Source organism: Mustela lutreola, chromosome 1 (assembly GCF_030435805.1).
Source record: "Mustela lutreola isolate mMusLut2 chromosome 1, mMusLut2.pri, whole genome shotgun sequence".
NCBI classification, from domain to species: Eukaryota; Metazoa; Chordata; class Mammalia; order Carnivora; family Mustelidae; genus Mustela; species Mustela lutreola.
In genome coordinates this window covers 11,076,855-11,101,562 of record NC_081290.1, presented here as the reverse complement: position 1 = coordinate 11,101,562, position 24,708 = coordinate 11,076,855, and the positions used below count along the sequence as shown (strand labels likewise).

The 24,708-nt window shown below is 41.4% G+C and overlaps 1 protein-coding gene across 17 annotated transcripts in view; it reads left to right on the top strand.

Moving 5' to 3' along the window:
• RUFY3 (RUN and FYVE domain containing 3) overlaps nt 1-24,708 on the top strand; it is an 81,989-nt gene that overhangs the window by 5,410 nt on the left and 51,871 nt on the right. The window contains exon 1 of one of the 17 annotated variants that reach the window (XM_059159762.1): nt 7,772-8,740. The exons of 13 other annotated variants lie outside the window; for them this stretch is intronic. In XM_059159762.1, the coding sequence (XP_059015745.1) occupies nt 8,563-8,740 (178 nt within the window). In that variant the 5' untranslated portion in view covers nt 7,772-8,562. Of the gene's footprint in view, nt 1-7,771; nt 8,741-24,708 lie in introns of those variants that run through there. 3 more of the 17 variants (XM_059159678.1, XM_059159768.1, XM_059159696.1) reach the window with 3 other exon arrangements.

Genomic DNA, 24,708 nt, shown 5'->3' with positions numbered 1-24,708 from the left:
TCAGGGGCTTCTGGCCAAGCTGGTATCCTGTTTGCAGGGCCCCTGTTCATGACTGACTGGTTCTACAGTTGCTCCATACCACATAGACTTGACAGGCAACAGGTGTCAGAGGGCGAGGCATGGAGGTGGGGCAGAGGTGGGCAAGTCTGAAACTTTATAAAACAGGAGAAGAGAAACTGTCACACACTCAGCAAGAGCAATGTTGAAAGCAGAAGTTGTTTGAGCAAGCTGCCTTTTAGAATGTGGTTCCTCTAACTTTAAATCTGTTTAGGGACTCTCCGAAGACAGACGCATCTGTTTCCCCTGCCTTTTTTATGAACTTAAGAAATCTGGTCATCTGATATGAATGGTAAAATTCTGACCCATCTCTTCTTCCTTCCACAAGGCCCGAGAAATGCCCCAGCATAGCCTTTGCTCACATTTCCTTTTTGCTTTCCTCTACCTCAGTCCTGTGAGCATCTCACCCCCCCACCCCGGCCCCCCGAATCTACCTCAGTCCTGTGAGCATCTCACCCCCCCACCCCGGCCCCCCAAATTCCCAAGCACTTACAGTGATGGTAATGGCTGGTATTTATTGACTGCTTACTTTGTACAAAGTGCCATGCTGAGCATTTTATTTACATTACTTCCTTTACCTCTGAAGTAGTTAATATTACGTCTGCATTTGCCATTGAAGAAGCAGAGACAAGTGGCGCCTGGGTGGCTCAGTGGGTTAAGCCTCTGCCTCTTTGGCTCAGGTCATGATCTCAGGGTCCTGGGATCGACCCCCCCCAACGGGCTCTCTGCTCAGCAGAGCCTGCTTCCCTCTCTCTCTCTGCCTACCTCTCTGCCTACTTGTGATCTCCCTTTCTCAATCAAATAAATAAATAAAATATTTAAAAAAAAAAAAAAAAAAGAAGCAGGCACAGAAGCAAATATTCCAAGTGGTAGAATCTAGAGTTTGCTGTGGGCCTTCTGGCCCTACAGTCCACATGCTCTCAGCTTCCTTCATCAGCTCCACTACTGAAATCCCATCCTAAATTGAAGGCTCCTTTTCAGACAGCAGCAACCCTCTAGTTTCTCATTCTACCCACCAAAGCTCTGCTTGCTAAATGAATAAATGAATGTGAAATCCACAAGTCACCAGTTTGACAGAGAAAATAGTTGTACATGTAAACAAAACACTGATTAGTTGTCTGTGTGTCAAGGACTTAGGAATTTCTTAAAAACCTATAATTGCCTGTTTCTTGTCTATTACCTTGTTCTTCATGTTTATAGTGATGAACACATTGTAGGCACCCTGTGCATATTAGATGAACGAATCTATTATGTACAAATGAATAAAGTCTGTGTTAGAATGACTTGTTTATTGGGGCATAAATACAGCTTGATTTTGCAGAAATTGGGAGTTTTCATGGTTAAGGTGAAATAGGAGGGTGAAAACATACCATTGCAAGAATACAGAGTGCTTTGGAGTTCTATATTTATACCAAGTATCTATTGAGACTCTGATATTTGGTAGGTACTACTTTTAAGCAGATGTATAAAGAGGTGTGCAAAGCAGGCAAGGTTCTCAAGGAGCCCATGATCTTTGTGAAGCTAGTTATTTAGTTTTATAGCTGAGTAAATTGGGACAAGAGCAGAATATATTTGCCAGGAATACCTACTAAGTTGCTGGCAGCCTTATATCTGTAGATCATTGCCTGTGGCACTTAGCCATGAAATTGGTTTTTGTTATTAAGGTAGGAGTTAGTTGGTCTTATGCTGGTTAATTTTTTTTTTTTTTAAGATTTTATTTATTTATTTGACAGAGAGAGATCACAAGTAGGCAGAGAGGCAGGCAGAGAGAAAGGAGGAAGCAGGCTCTCTACCGGGTAGAGAGCCCGATGTGGGGCTCGATCCCAGGACCCTGGGATCATGACCTGAGCTGAAGGCAGAGGCTTTAACTCACTGAGCCACCCAGGAGTCCCATGCTGGTTAATTTTAACAAGTGAAAAAATTATACATTATAATACTTCTGGTAGTGTAGTGTTTGTTTCTAACAAACAAAATAATAACTCAGCTTCTCCGTTATAATCATTTTATAGTACTTATTACCATTCTCGGTTAATACTTCAAAGTAGTACTGAGTCATTCAAATGTTATAAACCTAAATTTGTAGAAATCTCAGCATTAGAGGCGGACATAATAGATTTTTGTTTGAGAGAGGGAAGGAAGTGAGAGGAGTTGTAGGGAGGACTAGAGCATGTGAAAACATCATGACCGTTCAACTGAATGATCTTATAATTTAGGGGCATCTGTGTGGCTCAGTCACACAGATCAAGAGCCTTGGACTCTTGATCTCAGCTCAGGTCATGATCTCAGAGTCATGAGATGAAGCCCTGTGTCGTCAGGCTCACACTGGACATGGAGCCTGATTAAGACTCTTTTTCCCTCTGCCCGCTCCCCTTGTGCACTTTCTGTCTCTCAGGGGAAAAAAAAATCTTACAATTTAACAGAAACATCTGTACCTTCCACCAGTGTCATCATGATGGTAATTTATCAAAGAAACCCTTCTGTGCTAATAGCAACTAGTAAAATGTGGGGGTGTGGGGGTAAGATCTTTCTTCTTAAATTGTAAAACTGTAATCCAGGAATCCTGGGGAAGTAGAATTTGTGAACTTTACAAACGATTTAGTTGCACAAGTTGATACATTTAAAAAAACACCACTGTGTGCAGTATAGAAACTAGGTAATAGGAAGAGACAACTACCTGTAAAAGAAGTAAGTGAAATGGTCTCTTACCTTCAAATCTTTTAAGAATTGGCATACATAAGGCACCTGCATGACTCAGTTGGTTAAGCAGGGGCCTTCAGCTCAGGTCATTATCTCAAGGGTCCTAGGTTCAAGCCCTACCCCGCCCCCCAGTGGGGGAATCTGTCGGCTGTCCCCAATGGGGGACCTGTTTCTTCTGCCTCTCCCCTCGCTTGTATTATGTCTGTCTCTCAAATAAATAAAATCTTTAAAAAAAAAAAATAACATACCTACAAGGAATCTATTTCTGAAAAGTATCTAAATAACATCATTTGAAACAAGATTAGAAATAACCCATATATACTCATCAGCGTGAAAATGGATCAGAAAATTCTTTACACATATACAATGGATTATTACCTCGCAATACAGCAGCCAAAAGGATAAAAGGATAGTGTGCACCATAGCTGCGCACTGCAGTGTGGATGAGTCTTTAAAAATGCAGTGTTGGGGCGCCTGGGTGGCTTAGCGGGTTAAAGCCTCTGCCTTCGGCTCAGGTCATGACCCCAGGGTCCTGGGATCAGGCCCCACATCAGGCTCTCTGCTCGGCAGGGAGCCTGCTTCCCCCTCTCTCTCTGCCTGCCTCTCTGCCTACTTGTGATCTCTGTCTGTCAAATAAATAAATAAAATCTTTAAATAAAAAATAAAAATGCAATGTTGACTGAAACCCTTTTTGTAAAGTTAAAAGAAGATGAAGCTAAACACATTGTTTAGGTATCCATAGTCATAATAGTATTTTTTAAATTTTTTTCATAATAGTGTTTTTAAAGTAAGGTAATGGTTTACACAAATTTCAGAAGTAATTGCCTCAAAAGCGGAGGCAGGAATTCAGAAGAGAGAAGGAGCACAAATTCAAGTTGTTGGTTCATCTGTTGGGCGATGGTTCTGTTGATATTTGTTATGTTTTTTAATAATTAAAATCACACATTGAAGTTCGCTATTTAAAGAAGTCCTGGAATAAGTCGTTTTAGAAAATAATTCCCTTCTTCATTTATCTTTTCACACTACTGATTCTATCAAGTGTTTTGCATAGGCCCTAAGTTAGCAGATGAGGAGGAACTCGGTTATTTTCAGCTCTTTTCCTCAGGTGGAGGTACGGTCAGTAGTGTATCCTTCGTGGTGATCAGGAAGAATTTGGTTTCAGCACACAAAAGGGGACATCTGTGCTGGGTTCTCAGTGTCTCAGAAAATACTTACTATAAACCTGACCAGAATGTCAGTGGAATATATGGTTTGTAAAGCGTGAAAGCTAATAAAAATTTCCTCTTCTTCTAATCTTAAATTTGTTGAAATTAATATTTGGGAAATTTTATGGGGATGGTGCCTCATATTAAATTGGTTTTGCTTTTTGTTTATTTTTTATTTTCCCTAATTAAAATTTAATCCTTGGGTTGGAGTGCTGACATTTCAAGGCATGAAAGAAAACATGGACTTTGGTTTGGGGAGCGCCTGAGGGGCACAGTTGGGTAAGCATCCAACCCTTGATTTCGGTTCAGGTCACGATCTTAGGGTTGTGATTGAGCCCAACGTAATGGGCTCAGTCTGGAGCCTACAGCCTGCTTGGGATTCTCTCATTCCCCCTCTCTCTGCCTCCTCCCCTCCAAAAGGCAGATCATGATTTCAGATATGCTGCTTGCTAGTTGTGTGATCTTGGACCAGTGATTTGGCTCAGCTTTGGTTTTGTATGTAAAGAGGTGATACCAGTATCTGCTTTGCAGGTTCTTGTGAGGCTCTGATACAGTATTTGTAAAGGACCTACAGGAAAATAGAGGTTCAGTACATGATAGCTACCTTAAATAATAATTTTTCCACATTGTATAACAGGGACATTGAGCATGACAAATCAGTCTTCCTCTTATAATAGTAGCTGAGTAAATATTCTTTAAAAGGAATGTGACTTTTGACTTTGACATGTGAATCTCATTTGCTTTGAATCAATTACAATGTGGAAAATTTGAGCTGTGTAAGCAGCTAGAACATAGTATTATTCAGATCATCACCTTGGATTTGAATTTCACTTAAGCCTGTTAGTTCCATTTTAGGGCCACAGGCTACACCTCAGTCTTCCTCACAACTACCTTACAAGTATGTGCCTTTATTCACAGGTAAGAGCCAAAGAGGAAAAAGTTCCAAGGTTTGTCTCACTGATGACTTAATGGTATCTTTACATTCTGAGCTAGTACTAAACAATGTTCAGAATTATTTTTATTAGTTTAAAATAGTGCCTGTTTTCATAGTGAATTCTTGGCTTGTGAACAATGAGAAACTTCAAGCTGAAGATTCCGGAGTGTTTACCTGCAAGCAGATACGCTTTAAAGAGTGGAAATACAGGATTTCCTTCTTACCCATGGTTCTTATTTCTGAAATGACTGCTAATACCTCCTCCAGCTGATAAAAAACTAAAAGCTAGCTCACGCAGGAAGGCTTTTCTTTCCCTTCAGCTTCCCTCCTGGTGTCTTCTCCCCGGAGAGAAGGACCTTTGGCAGGAATATTAACCAGGTTTCTCTGCCATTGACCAAGAAGTTCTTGTTATGCTGGTGTGTTGCAGTCAATCCCTCTGTGTTCAGAGTGAGTAAATGCTTCCTGGTTGGTTGGTAAAAAGATTGTCATGGTTTGTGACAGGCTCAGTTCAGGTATTGGTGGACCCAGAGCATGTCCAAGTATTCAAATTTCTTTTTGCTTTCACCGTTCTGTATCTTAAGAATGTATCAGTGACCTACAGTGTTGATGTCATGTGTACAGATAGGCCGGGCTCTTTGGCATTGCGATTTCCGGAACTATTCAGTGTAAGTTTAATTTAAAGGTTTTAACAATTGCTTACGAGATTTTGAATTATTGCATAGCTTAAAGTGAAACTATAACCTATTCCCCTTAAAGTTTTAATGTGTAAGATGGAAATGTACATAGCTAGAAAGGAATCAGCCTGTAATTGAATGTGAATGTGTTAAATGAAGACTTGTGTTCAGGATTTGGATACATAACTCTGCCTCCTTGGAGAGGTGACCTTGTCTTACTGCTGCACATACTGCTGGTATGTGGAATACTCGTAGTGAGTATTTACTGGAGGAATAAATGAATGACTGAATAGCTCTGGGTCCAGATGTAGGATAATGGTGGAAGAGATTTAAATAGAAATGAACAAACCTAGGATATTTCATTTTCCTTACTTGCTCATTTTCTTCCTGATTGTAAATGATCATACACGAATATACATTTTGACATTTACCAGTATGAGAAACGCCTGTTTATCTACAGAGTCTTGTTTTTAGCATTATTTATTTGAGATCAACCTCAAATTAAGATGAATCATTTATGAAATTTTAATATATATAAATGTAATATATCATGAATATATATTGTATATAAAATACAATTATAATAATATTCAAGGAGAATTTTTTTTAGTTTTCAGAAATCAAGGTATCCTTCTGATGAGAAATCTTCAGTATGTCATAAATCTTAGGATATATTTCTTGAAGTTAGAGGTTTCTCCTTAAAATCAGATCCTTAGGGGCGTCTGGGTGGCTCAGTGGGTTAAGCCTCTGCCTTCAGCTCAGGTCATGGTCTCAGGGTCCTGGCATCGAGCCCCCCATCAGGTTCTCTGCTCAGCAGGGAGCCTGCTTCCCCTTCTCTCTCTGCCTGCCTCGCTGCCTACTTGTGATCCCTCTTGCTCTGTCAAATAAATAAATAAAATCTTTTTTAAAAAAAATCAGATCCTTAAATAGAACAGACACTTGTTTTCAGTTGTCTAAAACATTTTCAGAGAAAATCTTTATCATGCCTTATCTCGTCATTTATGTGGCTCAGAAAGCAAACACCTAACTTGGAGCTACCAAGGTATAAATGCCTTATTGGATAATACAGTAAGTAGATAGGTGTGTGGCTGGGTGAGTTGGTTGGCTGGTTTAGGAGAATATGATAATATGCCCTTGGGATATTCCAGGATGAGAGGCTTTTAAAAATATAATAGAGCTTTATCTTCTGACTAGAAACATAATACAGGGGCGCCCAGGTGGCTCAGTCATTAAGTGTCTGCCTTCCACTCAGTTTGAAATCCCAGGGTCCTGAGATCGAGCTCTGCATCAGACTCCCTGATCGGAGGGAAGCCTGCTTCTCCCTCTCCCACTCCCCCTGCTTGTGTTCTCTCTCTTGCTGCATCTCCCTCTGTCGAATAAATAAATAAAATCTTAAAAAAGAAACATAAGGGCGCCTGGGTGGCTCAGTTGGTTGAGCGACTGCCTTCGGCTCAGGTCATGATCCCAGACTTGAGGATCAAGTCCCGCATCGGGCTGCCAGCTGTTTGGGGAGTCTGCTTCTCCCTCTGATCTTCTCTCTCACGCTCTCTCTCACTCATTCTCTGGGGCGCCTGGGTGGCTCAGTGGTTTGGGCTGCTGCCTTCGGCTCGGGTCATGATCTCAGGGTCCTGGGGTCGAGCCCCGCATCGGGCTCCCTGCTCCGCAGGAAGCCTGTTTCCCTCTCTCTCTTTCTCTCTCTCTCTCTCTCTCTGCCTGCCTCTCTGCCTACTTGTGATCTCTGTCTGTCAAATAAATAAATAAAATTAAAAAAAAAAAAAGAAACATAAGACATACTTTATGCAAGCACTTGGTAAATACAGCAGCATCAGAAGGGGGAGGGTGCCATTAATTGGAAGGGATTTTGCTTTTTTACACCATCAAGTTTTTTTTCTTGCACTTCTGTCCAGTCTAGAAAAGTCAGGTTTTTGTACCTTGGGGAAAGAAATTATAAATGCCTTAGAGTATGATATTTAACTTGAAAATCCGCCTTAGCTTTTTCTTAAAACACCACCTTTGGCAGAGTAAAGAATTTTAATAGCTAGGTATATGAGAATAAGAGATGAGAGGTGAATTATGTACTCGTTAAATTAATCTGCCTCTTTCCCCATCTTTGCTGCGGGGTACCACCCAGTGTTCATTGTCTTCCTGTTATGCAGCCCTTTTATCCCGGAGCGCGGCAATGGATGAGGATCTGTGCCTTGTGTTATGTCTGATCACAGTTTGACTAGCACAGTCTGGAAGTGGGTTGTACAGGATGAGAACAGCAGCCTAATTGCTCTCCCTGCCTCAGCAGCATCTATAAAGCATCCTGGGAATTGCTCGCCCCACGTTCAGAGCAGCTGGTCACATGAGCCTGGATTTTCAGTTCAGTTCATTAGTCAGCCATTTTGGGCAACACCCTGCTTACTGCGCACAACCAATCCTATTAGAACTCAGCATCCCGGCTCATCTGAGCAGATCCTGGAAGTGATTTCTGCAGTTCAGGATTTTTTTAAGCTCCATTGAAACTATTGGTTTATTTTCCGGGGATTTTTTGTTTTTGTTTTTGTTTTCTGGGGTTTTTTTTTTTTTTTTTTTTCTGCACAAAGGAGGATTTTTCACTTACTCATGCAGAGGCCAGTTTTTTAAAGCCAGCTAAGGTGGCGTCGGCTGTGCGGGATTTAAAGCCTATAGCTCAGCTGAAAAAGGTGGGGGAAGGGAAGATCCAAGGAGAGAAGCTAGGAGAAGACCAGGCATCATCTTCTTTCGCTCTGTGCTAGGAGCTATCGATGAGAAAAGATAGTACAGAATTGTTTATCTCGAGCAGTTGGTTCTTAAACCGTAAGGCATTTTTCCTTGTGTTTTGTTTGAACCTCCCCCACCCCTTTTCTTGAGAGCTTTGTTCCAGAGCTTTGGATTTGGGGTTTTTTTGGTGAGGAGGTTTTATTTATTTTTGTTGGGGTGAGTGTGTGTGTGAGTGTGAGTGTGTGTGTGTTGTGGTCCCAGCTGAGTCATCATGTCTGCTCTGACGCCTCCAACCGATATGCCAACCCCCACCACTGACAAGATCACACAGGCCGCCATGGAGACCATCTACCTTTGCAAATTCCGAGTGTCTATGGACGGAGAATGGCTCTGCCTGCGAGAGCTGGATGACATCTCACTTACACCTGACCCAGAGCCTACCCACGAAGGTATGGTCAGATCCTGTCCACTAGCGTCTCACTAGCATTCTCATTGTTACGGTAGGCTGGGAGGGTCAGGGACAGGTAGGAAGAACCCATCCTCTAACCGTTTAGCAACCACGGAAACCTTTCATCCTTACCTACTACCCGGTTCCCCTTCTCTACTCTAGGGGGAAAAAATACTTTTTCCCTGCCGCGAGGTATCCTTTCAAAAGATGCTGGTGCCTACTTAGAGTTCTTTGTCTTTAAGCCTCTAAAGAGAACATTTGAAGTCACTTATCACATTGGGCCCTAATTGATAAGGAAGAAGCTATTCATACTGATTATGTACTAAGATATTATGGAAACTGCAGTAATTCTTAATAAAGTTAAGACGTATGACTATAAGATCGTACATGACATAATTGAGACACTTGGTGTTTTACCAAGAGGCATCAGGATATAATGTTAAACAGGCTATGATACCTAGAAATTATTTGGTCAGACATTATCTTTTTGTAATAATGTGGACTATAGATGAGAAAGCAGTTTTACATTCAGTGCTTATTGAATGAATATGGATGCTTTAAAAAGGATAATGCTTTGAATAGGTTAAACGTGATTAATAAGGTAATCGCTACCCATGGGATCTATTGGCCATTGCTTTTTTTATAACTTATTTGTGGTAACTGTGATGACCCATTTGAAATTTCCACGGTGAATACCTTTGAGACTTTTGTGGTCGCTTAACTTGTGACTTTCTCCCAGAACCTTTTCTAAATTATCAGAGGTTTTCTGCTTGTACCCCTTAATGCTCCTAACTCAATGCTGTAAGGAAGAAAATTAATTTGAGTCATAGATGCCAATATTTGTTTCTTATGTAGTGGCTTCTTAGCTAGTGTTTTTTCTCTAACTATAAAATAATGAAGACAGAAATATTTAGAAATGAGGAGAAATCCTTTATCAACATCTGCCTGGTATTTAGGCATATCTGCAGAATAGAGAGCATGAGGTGAATTGCACATAGCAGATTGGGTTAGGGAAAAGTGGTTCCTTGCCCTTGACCTTGTATTGCAATCTTATCATGACTCAGATCTCACCCTTTATTCCGAAAAGGATTTTATTTTCCCATTTGGGCTTAGCCTTGAGAAGGTTTCAGAGAGGATTAATTTCACAGAACACAAAGCAGTCATTTCAGTGTGTCTTGCAGGGCGGTGTTTCAGTAGTTTTTAAGGCCCTTTGCACCTTTTCACAATTGGGTTTTCAGTCGGGCAGCTTCCTTTGGCTCTGAGTCTCAGACTCAACATGCACAAGGGTTGGAAAACATCAGCCGGAATTTCACAGAAAGCCGGTATTGTTAACAATGGCCTCCGAAGGTTTAAGAATTTTAAGGAAAGAAAAACACATTTTTAGAAGGCTACCAAGAAGTCTATGGCGAATGCCTCAATTTTCATATTTTGTTTTCAAAAATATTCTCATCTATCTTGAGCAATATGGAATATGAAATACTCCCTTAATTATAAAACCCAGTATATCAGTGTCTCAAAAGTACTTTTTATCAATTTTAGTACTTTGACTTGTATTTGTTTCTTGAACAAGATTCCTATGAGTGAGCAAACTTGAGCTGTTTGGTTCATGTAAGCAATTGTAGTGGTGCCGTACGAATCCTTCAAGGGGGACTCTATGAATATATATATTCATTGGAAAATATACCTGAGCCCAAACTAAGCTCTAGGTGGCACATTCTTTGATGAAGGAAAATAGACCAATAGGGAGTTCTTAACGCCTTAGAACCAACTATAGAGGGTGTGGAGGAAAACAGAGAAATGCTGTCATTGAATTTTGGAGTTTTGCCTTAAATTGGGCAAGAGAAACAACAATTTCAAGTGATTAGAAATGGAAATAATAAAAGAAAAGTCCAGGCACAGGAAGGCATCTAGGTTTAGTGATCTAGGAAACAAGGCGGTGCTTTACGGGGCTTTTATTTCCTTTCTCTGCTGGCTGACTCAGGATGTCTGAACAGTCATTTGGATTCAGGAAGTGCCTGCTTCAATATTAGTGCCAGTGGTGATTATTAGGTATAATTTAGCCATCACCAGGCCAGTGGTAATGTGAATCTCACCTTGTTGACAAAACGGAGCACTGGTGCCTGGCCACGCAGGAGTATTCACGCTGTAGTTCCCACTGACTCACTGATGGAAAGCTCTCTGACCACACACGTCCTGCAATGAGGTGTTCTGACTCTCACAAGAGAAAATGGGCAAAAAGCAGAATATACCCTCATAGGACGATAATCTATGTTACGTGTGGCCTCAGCAGTCGAAGCTTTGCAGTTTCTAGCTTTTGTTTCCCAAAAACAGAGCTCCTCCCACCTCTCACTGTGCACCCCAAGTACAGGCCTAGACCTAGAGTTTCTGCCTAGCTTAACCCTTAAATGCATGGGAATGGAAGCATTCCTTTCATTATTTCAGCGCTTATTGGTAGCCAAGGAGGTGGTCTTTCAGTACACTTGAAAAAAAATTTTTTTTTTCAAAGATTTTATTTATTTGACAGAGAGAGAGAAATCACAAGTAGGCAGAGAGGCAGGCAGAGAGAGAGAGAGGAGGAAGCAGGCTCCCCGCGGAGCAGAGAGCCCGATGCGGGGCTCCATCCCAGGACCCTGGGATCATGACCTGAGCCGAAGGCAGAGGCTTTAACCCACTGAGCCATCCAGGTGCCCCGAAAAAAAATTTTTTTTTTAAGATTTTATTTATCCATCTGACAGAGAGAGATCACAAGTAGGCAGAGAGGCAGGCAGAGAGAGAGGGAGAAGCAGGCTCCCTGCCGAGCAGTGAGTCCGATGCGGGGCTCGATCCCAGGATCCTGAGATCATGACCTGAGTTGAAGGCAGAGGCTTAACCCACTGAGCCACTCAGGCACCCCTTTAAATTTTTTTTGAAGGTTTTATTTATTATTTATTTGTCAGAAAAAGAGAGAACAATGGGAGGCAGTAGGAGAAGGAGGGTCCCCATCGGGGGAGCCCGATGCAGGACTCGATCCCAGAACCCTGGGATCATGACCTGAGCCAAAGGCAGATGTTTAACTGATTGACACCCAGGTGCCCCTCTGTCCACTTTTTTTTTTAAACCAGGAGGAAATCTACGAATCTATGATTTTAAGTGGATTTCCCCTAAAGATAGGAGCCTAGGACTAATTCTGCAGGAGAAGAGAGGGTGTAGGAAAGGCTCCATTCAATGAGTCAAACTGGGCTACACAGCGTACATAACAAGGCGATCATCAGGCAGATGTAGGGTGAAGGGGGCCATTTCCAGCAGTACCTGGTGAGCTGGGTGAGCCAGAGAGTAGCGAGTAGTTAGCACCGGTAACTATCTCATTGTAGGTTAGGAGGACTAAGTGAGATAGCTAATGAAAAACACCCTATAAATGTTAGTTTATGTGTGTCGTAGTTATTCACGGAGCCATAGCTTGAGATGCAACACATTCTTAAACACACTACCAATTTAATGTATATTTCTGTTTTTATGGCTAACTCTTTGGAGCAGTCTAAACTAGATGTTTACCAGATAGACTAAAGTAGTAGTGAGTAAGCTTAAATTCACGTTTTAGCATTGTCCTTTCTTAGACCTCCATAAACAGACAAAAAATTGGTTAAAAGTATAATTCAGTTATCAAGCAATACTTATTTTTCTTTTAACCTTTTACAGAATGGGAATCTGATGTTCAATTTAATACAATAAAATACACCATCTGGTTACAAAGACATCTGTAGGCTTTGAAATTACTTTTTTGACTTAGAAAGCGTCCTTTTCAAATGCAGATAATAAGAGACAGACTATGGAAGAAGTGGTCTGCAGGGCAGAGGTGGTGATTTCCAGGTCAGAGAGCCGTGTGTGACGGCAGACCTCCTCCGTGCTGTGACCGCGTAACTCTGCAGTGTCCCTGATGTTGCAGGTTGCTTTAGGTTCATCACAAGAGCAGGCGTTACTGTCATATTTAAAGAGGTGGCTTATCTGACACATCTGCAAGTGTAGTAGTGCTGCTGCTCTGTATGCGAGGATGTGTTTTGGCCCGTCTGTTGGTCAGAAATATTTATTGGCCGTCCCTCGGTGCAAAGTCTGGTTCTAGGGACTAAGAAATTGATAGCCCTTCATGCTTCCCAAAGGACAGTGCGGGTGCAGATTGTGGGTACAGATTTGTGATCAGGTTTTTCCATTCAATAGGAAATACTTTACCAATAAGATATATTGGGGAGTACTCTACTGATAATATAAAATAATCGAGGAAAAATCCCCTAAAGATGTAGGAGAAGGTGTTACTCAGTGACTACGGGAATGTCTGGTGCTGAGATAATCCCACTGACATTTACTAATAATGTACTTTTACTCATTAATATGACCGCACCCTAGTATAACCCTGTCCTGCTTGGGGAGCTACATATGTTTTCATGTAAAAAGTGCATGTCCCAATGGGCATTTTGGCAGGGAAAGCCAAATGGCTGTTTACCAAGAAACTTCATAGCATGAATTCACTGTAGTCTAGTGCAGGGCTTCCAAATGTAGGATCCTTGATCTTAAAAATCATACATAAAATTTTATATCTTTATTTTTTTTCTGGAAGAAAAATCCTTAGTGTCCATTTGAACCCCCCCACAAAGGAAAAAAGTAATACTTTAAAAACTCAGTTTTTTAATCATACAGACCCTTTATTCAACATCGTTTAAATATCCTACTTACCATTTATGCCCCACACCTTACCTTAGTAGGTCCTAAGGTACAGCACAGGGAACAAGTCCAGTCCTCTGTATTTTCTGGACTTACTGGCAAGTGGGGGGGTGTGGAGTGGGGTACTTCAAGCAAGTAAAATGATAGTCATTGCAGTACACTGGTAGAGTCAAAAATCTTACTCCAGGGAAGGTTTCCGATTGAAGTAATGTTTAGGGTAAGACCTAAAATATGCGCAGGAGTTACCTGGGTATTAAGTGGGGGCAGCGGGTATTGGGCGGTGGAGATGGTGAGGAGACAGTACTCTCAGAGACCCGAATGCCAGAACTGAAAGATTTATCAGTATATATTTTCAGCCCCTTTCCAAATTTCCTTTCCAGGTAAATTTCACCTCTAACCAGAAATATTAATAAAGCCACATGTTCTACTAGAAATAAAATGTTAGAGGTAGTGATGAAATAGCAGATTTTTTTTTCTCCTCTGATTGTGCATAATGTTAATTTTTTAACCATAAAATCTTAAGTGTTTTAACAGTGAATAAGTGTATTATGTGTGTGCATTTACTCCTATACTTTAACAAAATGAGCATATATTTAATAGTATAATATGTGAATTTTAATAGCCCTCCTACATAAGACTTAATAGTCATTTCTCTAAATTATTAGAAAAACAAAACAACTAATACTCTTATTTTATAAAAAAAATCAGATTTATTTTGTAGATGGTTTCATTTTTAAATTGGAGCTGTTGGACACTTCTTATAACAAAATTCTTTATTGGAAGTAGGAAAAACAGTAATAAGCTATTAAATCCTGAACAAAACTGTGGGGTCATCCATTTATAAAAAGCCATTTTTTTTTTAAAGATTTTATTTAATTATCTGACAGATAGATCACAAGTAGGCAGAGAGGCAGGCAGAGAGAGGAAGGGAAGCAGACTCCCTACCGAGCAGAGAGCCGGACGCGGGGCTCTATCCCAGGACCCTGGGACCATGACCCGAGCCGAAAGCAGAGGCTTTAACCCACTGAGCGACCCAGGTGCCCCTATAAAAAGCCATTCTTAATGGTAAAAAGTTTAAACCAACTATTACTCTTAATATTGAATCCTAGTAACATGCAGATTTTCTATTTTCACTTATTTATATGTGAACATTCTCTTACCTTTTTGATGATAAGCATGTATTTACTGAGAAAATGTTAAGCATGCAGTGCTCAGTGCTTCTTCTGTGAAACTAACTGAACTTGATGAAAAACCAAGCCTCAAGTTATTTTTATAAGTGAACGTGTTAATCATATCAAAAGCATCACTTAACTATATAAATTAGCTCTTTTGCATTTAATGCAACACATGTATACACACAAGGCATCTGGCTGTTACAGTTTTCTGTTACGGTTAAACAAGCAAAGAGTGCTGCGTGTGTTGGGGCGTAAACGAAGGATATCTGTGTTGTGTTCCACTACAAAGTCTTTAGTTTTGCCTTTCATTCTCATTTCTAAAACTACCAGGAGCCAGGAATGTCACATCTAGATTCCTGCACCTACTTGCAGTTTTTCTCCAAACCCATTTTTCTTCCTCTACTGATTCATTCTTCATAAAATTGCCAAGAAATCTTTATGAAAGCAAACTTTTTGTTCTTGTACAAGAGTCCTATTTCGGGCAGCCTTCTCTGTTCCATGTGGAGTAGTCCTGGGAAGGAGGTGCTGGGGTTGGAGTGGGAGGAGACGTTATCACCTACTGAGTAGTGATTTTGTGCCAAGAACTGTTTCCTCTGAGTAATAGGTATGTAGTATCTCATTTAATCATGACCGTAATCCTTTGAGCCAAAATATTATTACCCCCCTTTTACTAATTGACCCTTGGGAATATAGTCAGTGGTAGAGCCACAGATCAAATGCAGGGAGCCACCATTCAGCCAGAACTCAGTCAGTGGAAGTCCAGCGACAGACCTGCATGTAATCAAGGACATCTTCCCCGGTGACATATTTCCAGCAGTTTTGCACACCATTGTTCATAGCATGGGCCACCTTAAGTCCAGTGAACGTCAGAATGAAATCAAAGCATGTCTTTTGGCGTATGCTTGGCGATTGCCATCAATTAAATCGGAGATTATAGCTTTTATCCACTTGTTTTCATTTTCTTCTTTCCACTCATTTTTATGAAGTGCATGAAAATACTTACATGATTGCGCAGATACTACCAAACAGCACAAAGGGCACATCGCTGAAACTGTCCTGCTGGCAGGCAGGAAGAACCTTTATGTGCTCAAGTATCCAGTAGATGTACGAAGTGATGTGAAAAGGTGCTTGTGGTAAGAGAAATGTTCATGATTATGGATCGTTTGAAATAGTCACTGCGTTGACTCCTTAGTCTTTAAAGGCCAAGTATTTCCGTCCCCCTTTTTGGGTAATTTTACTTACCTGGTGTGTTTTGGTGTGTTTGTTTGTTTGTTTCCAAACTCCCATTCAGTACTTAACGATTGCAGCCAGCGGGTTGATTCTCGCTTCACCAGGACCCTGATTATTCTTTTTTTTTTTTTTAAAGATTTTATTTATTTATTTGACAGAGAGAGATCACAAGTAGGCATAGAGGCAGGCAGAGAGAGAGAGGAGGAAGCAGGCTCCCTGCTGAGCAGAGAGCCCGATGCGGGACTCGATCCCAGGACCCTGAGATCATGACCTGAGCCGAAGGCAGCGGCTTAACCCACTGAGCCACCCAGGCGCCCGGACCCTGATTATTCTTGATGTTACACTTTCTCTCTTGAGATTCTGCATGCTGGCATCAGATCTGGAACTGGGAGGCCCCTTGACTTCCTTCATCCACAAGACCTTCTCTAGCATGTGCAACACTCTTCATCTCCTGAATCGTTGGGTACTGTCTGTGCCACTTGATTGAATGCGCTTGGAATCATTCTCCAATGATGAATTTCAATCTGTGTGATTCCTCATTTATGAAATTATGTAGAAAGTTCTTTGGGGCAAAACTTTTCTTTTGCCTCCTTCAGAAGGCCTCATGGTACTGTGTACTGTCTATGGCAGCTGTCCAACGACACACTTTGGGTGAACTCAGTGATACCTCCTAACCCCAACAGATGATCAGTGGTGAAAGAAAGGATTATTGAAATACCTTCCCTCCATTAGACACAATTTATGGGTTTTTTTAGTTTTTTAATTTAATTTTTTTTAGTCATTTATCTTCTATTCCAGACTCACTGTATCTTACCTAGAAAATTGAAGTTTAGTGTAACCTAATAATTTGTTATTGTTGTTTTCTGATATATCCATGACTAATACTCAGCGCTGATGAGAGTATAGGAACACTGGGGTGTGGTCTCTGCTGGTAGACATATACATTAGTGCAGACTTTTTGGAAATCAGTTAATCACTGTGAATCAGGAGCCTCAAAAAATTAAGTTCCAGTGATTATACCAGACATCCATCTTCAGGAAATAATAGAAATACTGATTCAAGGCACAGTTTTATGATTTATAGTAGCAAAACGTTAAAAAGCAGCACAAGTATAGCTGAACAGGAAAATGGCCCAATAAATTCTAAAACATCTGTACAACAGGCACTAGAAATGGTGTTTTTGAACAATATTTAATAGCATAGGTTATTGTTTAGAATGTAATTTTTAAAAGCTGTCTCCCCAACTACATACACTGGTCACAGTTTGTTTTACTCACCACAAGTAAAACAAAATGTACCAAAAATGTTAAAAGTTATTCCCTCTGGATAGTGGAATGACAGGTGATTGTTAGGATATCCTTTAAACTTCTTTATGTCTTCCAAATATTCTAAAGAGGATATATTATTATAATAGGGAAAAATGCTATTTTTTTTTTAAAGCGGAAAGTAAGCTTTTTGAAAACTGTAGACGTGCGGTCACCCATCTGCCCCGTACTTAGGAGTACTTTCCATAACAGCTTCACATATCCACAAAAAGGAGCAGTTGCCTGAACGCAGGGCTAGTGCTTTGAATTCTATCGTCAGTGTCATTTTTGCATGTGCATGTGTTTGAGTTTTTCCACGTCATAGGCCTGTGTTTCTTCACTGGCGTGCTTTGTTTTCAGAGCTCGGTTTCTGAAAGCTCCGTGCCGTGCCCAAGGGTGACCACAGGGTCTAGACTCGAGTGCATTCAGTACAGTATTTGATTTGTTCTTTTCAGAAGGGTTCAGAAAAGAAAAACCAAATTGAGAGGATTCTGGTTTTCGTAGAATCCCGCTCTTGCTGTTTGCTTTTGATATGGCACAACTTTCGTAATCTGCCCTCGGTGAGATTATGGGAACGTTTGCTGCCAGCAGCCTGGATGGCCTCAGATCTCTGCCGTCAGGGTCTCCAGCTTGTGACCGCAAGTGCACCAGGCGGTCTGTGTGAACTTCTCCAAGTGCGGACGTGGTAGCTTTCAGTACCGTCTCAGAAGCTTTACTGGGCAAAGTTCTTTGGACAAAGTTCATCCCTCCTTGTTTCTCTGCTGTGGAATAGCTTGGCTAGTCATCCTTTCAAGGTAAGTTTTGCCCATCTTTTATGAAGTCTTCTCTGGGAGAGAAATCTCAGCAGAGCTGTGTGAAGCCTCAGAACTGACCATCGTGCTCTCCGTAAAATCAGCTTTTCCTGGGGCTTCTGGGTGGCTCAGTGGATTAAAGCTGCTGCCTTCAGCTCGGGTCATGATCTCAGGGTCCTGGGATCGAGCCCTGCATCGGGCTCTCTGCTCAGCAGGGAGCCTGCTTCTTCCTCTCTCTTTGCCTGCCTCTCTGACTGCTTGTGATCTCTGTCAAATAAATCAATAAAATCTAAAAAAAAAAAAAAAAAATCAGCTTTTCCTTCTCATTCCAGTTCCTCCCAGCTCCTTCTTGCCCTGCGCTAGGGTCCGCTTCCGTGCTCTGTCCTTGATCACAGTGACTCACCCTCTTCCTCCCTGTTGGCGAGCCTTTCCGGACCTTTCTCAGAACAGAGCTTTTTCTTTTACCTTTAATTTGTGCCTTTCTTAATGGAGTTCACATTAACTCTTCTTTGGGCTGTCAGCTTCCATGCCAGGTCATTTCCTCATACCCTAACCGCTGACGTATTTATCATTTTCCAGATGTGAATCTGTGCCAGATAGGTAAGTGCTCAGTGAGGGAGCTCGATTACAATCCGGCTGGTCAGATTCCAGACACGGGGACCTGTGAGGCTTGGCTGGGAAGGGCAAGGGCTGTCATCTGAGAGACCCACAATGTTCTCTGCTCTTCGGGTGTGCTGTATTTTGTTTTTTTTTTTTTTGGCAGTGCCTCCATTTGGGGAGAAAAATAGAAAGTATAATAAGGCACAGTTTTCCATTATGGCTCCCCCAGCCCCCCACCAGTCTACTATGATTGCTATGAAGTACTTTTTTTTTTTCCCCAACAGAAAGCAAGATCGACAGCAGGAAGGCAGGGGAGGGGCAGAGGGAGAGAGGGAGATGCAGACTCAGCAGGGAGCTGGATGCGGGGCTCCATCCCAGGACCCTGAGATCATGACCCGAGCCGAAGGCGGATATTAATCAACTGAGCCACCCACGTGCTCCTGAAATACTTTTGAGTACAGAGGAGTAATATGAAAACCTGTTCCTTAGAGTTTTTCACATTTGAACTTTGCTGGAGAACAAACAGAAAGATTTGATGAGCTTGAAAGCACTGTGTAGAGGGACATAGAAAGAGATTTGTTGGCAAATTGGCCCCTAAGTACTTATTTTTCATTATAATTAACTATTCCCAAATAAAATGTATATGTCAGTGTGCTGAAAATAATGGAGGGTTTTTAAGAAAGTGTGTATATGTTATTGTTATGTACATATGTATTTTATGAAAATTAACTCTATTTTTCTAGTTATATATAAATGATATATTCACACTGTAAGAGTTATAGAATACAGAAGAGTATAAAACACAAAATAGTAAAATTCACCTAAAGTTCTAGCACCTATGGATAACCACAGATAAGATTTAGTAATCAGATTCTCTTTTTTCATTAATACGTACAGAGTTCACTTACAAGCTCACACAGATTTTACATGTAAAATAGTATCATTCCTGTGTTGTGTGACCTGCCTTTTTTCCTCCATAGTATCTTTCCACATCAATAAATAGAAATCTGTATCACCTCATTTAATGTCTTCCATTTTTTGGATATGCCACGATTTCTTTGACTTCCTTGTTACAACTTTAGGTTGTTTCTAAATTTGGCCATCACTGATGGTTAGGGTACATCATTATGATTATAATTTGAGCACTTTACTAATTTTCCTTTTGAGATAGGGAGTTTTTGAGTCAAATAGTAAGATATTTTTGTTTTTTAGACACATTTCCCCAAGCTGCCATAAACATTAAAAAAAGTCTTCAGTAGCATGGTATCTTGAACTTACATATTAGCTACTTTGCAACTCATTTTTGCCTTTCCCTTCTGCAGTTGGTTGTGGTTTCTCACAGTACCAAAATCTGAACTTTCCAAAGGAAACAGTTGTGTGTGGGTTTGTTTTTTGTTTTTTTTTAAGGACAATTGATTCATCAGCTATAAACTGCATGATTGTATTTTATCTTTTTTCTTTCTTTAAGCTAATGACAATATCGTAAGCAGAAGAGAATGAATTTTACTGTTAAAAGTATAATGAGAAATTTCACGATTTTCTGTGATTGCTGGAGTCTGTTTTCTGGGGTGAAAGGCTGCTGGGATTTCTCCTTTCTTCTAGAGCTATAAAACTTAGCATGTGTTTGCATTTTTTTTTTAAAGATTTTATTTAGGTCACATGGTCACAAGTAGGCAGAGAGGCAGGCAGAGCTGGGCGGGGTGGGGTGGGGGGAGCAGGCTCCCTGCCAAGCAGAGAGCCCAATGCGGGGCTTGATCCCAGGACCCTGAGACCATGACCTGAGCTGAAGGCAGAGGCTTAACCCACTGAGCACCCAGGTGCCCTAGGATGTGTCCTGCGTTTCATCTGAGAATTCCCTAATGTCTAGTCCTGTGGGCAGCAAGCTTCCCAGTTGAGGATATCAGACTCCTCATGTTTATTTCTTGCTATTCAGGGAAGGCAGCAGAGGGGCTACTGATGTGGGGGTTCCCCTTTTCCTCATCCCCTCGGTCCCTATCAGCCCATATCCTCCCCAACCTTCCAGTGTCCCATAGCTGCTCACCCGACTTAGGAATCTATTATATCTTATTTCTCCAGTACCAATCCCTCTTTATCTAACGTCACAGTTACTTAGTTTTCCTCAAGGGCAGTGTGTCTAGGGATATTTTCTGTTTGTGACTTCTGTACAAATTGCCTTAGTAAAATCCTTTACTAAGTAATAAATGGCTCAAGCATTGGTAACTGTACTAAGAAAGCCTGTATTTTTCTTGTGTCTTTCTCCTTTCACAGAGAATACTTTACTTCTAACACTTTTGGTCACCAAATATGTGTGTGTGTATGTGTTGGGGGTTGGGAGGAGGTGCTAACACCAAGCAATTCTGTGACACCAGCTGGGTGTCCTGTAGTTTAACTCAGTTCTGACTCTGTCCACCTGGAGACAGTGTCAGATCCCACAGGTTAAGGGCTCAATCCTGCAAAACTGCCCCCCACTCCAGATACTAATCACAAGTAGTAGATCCCCAGGTTACCCACAACTTCTGTCCAGCTGGGTGACAAATCAGAGACTCCCATGACTTCTTTAGATTCAGTTATTTGCTAGAACAGTTCACAGAACTCAGGGAAACATGCAGGTTTGCCCTTTAGTAAAGGATATGATAACAGGATACAGATGAACAGTCAGATGAAGAGATACATAGGGAGAGGTCTGGGAGGGTCCCAAATGCAAGAGCTTCTTCCCGGTGGATTTGGGGTGTGTCACCCTCCTGGTATGGACATGTGTTCACCATCTGGAAAGCTTTTAAACCCATACTACGGGGATTTTGTGGCGCTTCCCCAGATAGCATGATCGGTAGACTCCGTCTCCAGCCCTTCTCTCTAAAGAAGTGGGAAGCAGGACGGAAAAGTCCAAGCTTATTATCGTGGCTTGGTCTTTCTGGGCTCCAGCCCCCATCCCGGAGCCCACCCCAAGTCGCCTCATGAGAACAGAAGTGCTCCGAGTGCTGTTATTACTTAGGAACTCGCAAGGGTCAGGAGCCCTGTGCCAGGGACTGGGGAGGAAGACCAAACAGAGATTTCTCGTTTAAATCACAGGATCGCAGTCGCTTCGTGTTACTTTTTTCAGGATCATTTGTGTTTCTTCGGTGATGTTTTTGTTTTTACTCTACTGTGGAGAAAAGATAGATCTTGACCTAAATTACTAGTTTATTAGAACAAAACCTCTTAGCATTTTTAAAAAACTACTTTGGCAGTTCCTGTGCTAATATTTGTATTACCAAGCTAATTGTGTGCTATTAGTTTAACAGCAGCTCCTCTGTTAAACCTGTCGTTTGGTCTGCTTATGTTGACTTGTTTTTTCCACCACGTTTAGTACTTATTTTAGGGTCTTTTTTTTTTAAATCCCACTCTATTTGCTTTCTTAATTATGGCAGATATACTTAGAAGAGTCCAGCTTGTTAGCCAAATGAGAATACAGGGCACATGTTGGTTTCTTGTAAAGGCAAAGTCGACACAATACCTAAGGAGTGTGATTTTTTTTTTAACTATATTTTCTTTTTTTTAAAGATTTTTTATTTATTTATTTGACAGACAAGATCACAAGTAGGCTGAGAGGCAGGCAGAGAGAGAGAGGAGGAAGCAGGCTCCCTGCTGAGCAGAGAGCCCGATGCGGGACTCGATCCCAGGACCCCGAGATCATGACCCGAGCCTAAGGCAGCGGCTTAACCCACTGAGCCACCCAGGTGCCCCCTTTAGCTAGCTTTTATTTTCACAAAAGTCCTTTAAAGAGTTATTTATGATCAGTGGTTGGGGCTTCAGGAAGATTTTCCCCCAAGAAACTGTAATATACTTTTTTGTAAATCAGAGCCACCCAGCCTCAAGGAGACGGTGCAGCTTGGTTGCATTTGTCTCTAAACTTGACTGTAATTGGGTTGTCTATAGTAACGACATTCCTGGAAAAAAAAAAAAAAAAACATGTATCAAAAAGAGAGCTCTCACAGCCCTGGACATGGAAATCATGGAGAAGCACTTCGAGCTCTTTCAAGCTTTGCTTTGCTTTACTTTGCTTTGCTTGCTTGCTTGCTTGCTTTTTTTTTTAAGATTTTATGTATTATTTGACAGAGAGAGATGCAGCGAGAGAGGGAACACAAGCAGTGGGAGAGGAAGAGGGAGAAGCAAGCTTCCCGCTGAGCAGGGAGCCCGATGTTGGGCTCCATCCCAAGACCCATGGATCATGACCTGAGCAGAAGGCAGACGCTTAACAACTGAGCCACCCAGGCACTCCTCATTCAAGCATCTCTTAAGAGAAAAGGAGGTTGGGGCGCCTGGGTGGCTCAGTGGGTTAAAGCCTCTGCCTTCGGCTCAGGTCATGATCCCAGGGCCCTGGGATCGAGCCCCACATAGGGCTCTCCACTCAGCAGGGAGCCTGTTTCCCACCCACCCTATGCCTGCCTCTCTGCCTACTTGTGATCTGTCAAATAAATAAAAATAGAATCTTAAAAAAGAGAGAGAGAGAGAGAAGGAGGTTCAGATCATTCTCTCATCCAGAAAGAAAAGATGGAATTACACAGGGCCCAAGGCCTGTGAGAACAGCGGCCCCAAATCTTTATCCATATCAGAGCCAGGGCCCCTTCTACCAGACCACACTGCCATTGCCACCAAGCAAATATTTGACAGTACTACCTAATCAGTCTGCTGACTTAGTCATTCTTAGACCTGAAACAGAACCATATAGCCCAGAAGATAGTTCACTGAGCCTCAAATAAGCTGTGCTTCCGAATGCAGGGCTCTCGTGTAGTTCCAGCCTTGTCTCTTATCTCTTGACTTTGAAAAATGACTTTGTTCATGTGCATTTCATGAGTGTGGTAGGTACAGCATTTCTAACCATTTAATCCAAGCATCTAGAGTGGAGGGGTGGTCCTGATGTTTCGTCACCAGACTCAGGGCACTACACACAGTGACAGTCCACTTGGCATTTCCAAGCTCTGCAGCTCCTTTCCTTGTCAGTTAGTGCTTTGAGTGGGAACTGAGGCTGTTTAGCTAGAGTAACTTTAGAAGGTCCCTTTACTATTTCACATTTACAGTATGTATTTGATATGGGTCTGATTGCTACAGCTCTGAATTATGCACCATCCATAGAAAAATTGTAATGCAGGCCTCTCTTCTGTAGATCATTGTTCTCTGAAATTCATGAATAGGTATTGTATGATACAAAGTTATTATAGATTTTTAGATCAGGCAAAACATGCTCGAAAGCAACCAAGTATTATCCCTAAGAAAAATGCAATGTTCTGGGGGAAAGATAAGAATTGCCTATGGTACTACCATCTTCAACTCATGTATTTAGATACTTTCATTGTTTTAATAACTTGACCATATTCCAAAGGGCATAATTTTTTTTAATATTTTATAAATCCTTCTTTGAGAAGATTATAAAAGAACATCACAGTATCCATTGTTTATTGTAATGAAATGCTGAGCATGTCATGGTAAGTAGAGAACAACTTTGGAAGGAGAAAAAAAACACCTTTTTTAATCTTTCGGGGGGAGGAGAGCTCTTTTAAATTGATTCCATCTCTGACACTCGTAATTTTTAAATTTTGTTTTTAAAGCATAAAAAATATATATATCTGATTGGAACAGACTGGGAAACTGCTGTCGTTGGGACACGGCAAGGGGAAAGTCAGAGAGACCCCTTGTACTCAGCACCCCTCCCTAACTGGAGATTTCTTTTCCAGAGTTCTTCTGTGCACAGGTCTTGGAGGACCTCTGTATTTTGCTTTGGTAACTAGGTAGACTTTTATTAGGTGACAAATAGAGTTTATAGGTAAAGAAAATGTAGGATAAAATAGGAATATTCACCTTACTGACTTTCACAAGGTCAACATAGCAAGTCTTTTTTTTTTTTTTTTTTTCTTTAAAGATTTTATTTATTTATTTGACAGAGATCACAAGTAGGCAGAGAGGCAGGCAGGTGCGGGGCCGGAGGAAGCAGGCTCCCGGCTGAGTGGCTCGATCCCAAGGCGCTGGGATCATGACCTGAGCGACCTGAGCTGAAGGCAGAGGCTTCAACCCACTGAGCTACCCAGGCGCCCAAATATAGCAAGTCTTTGGAGTAAACTCATGTGATAGTTAAGATTATATTCTTGTAATTCTGTAATCCTAGGTAGTATAAATCTATAGCAGGAGATTCTACTTGAAAAT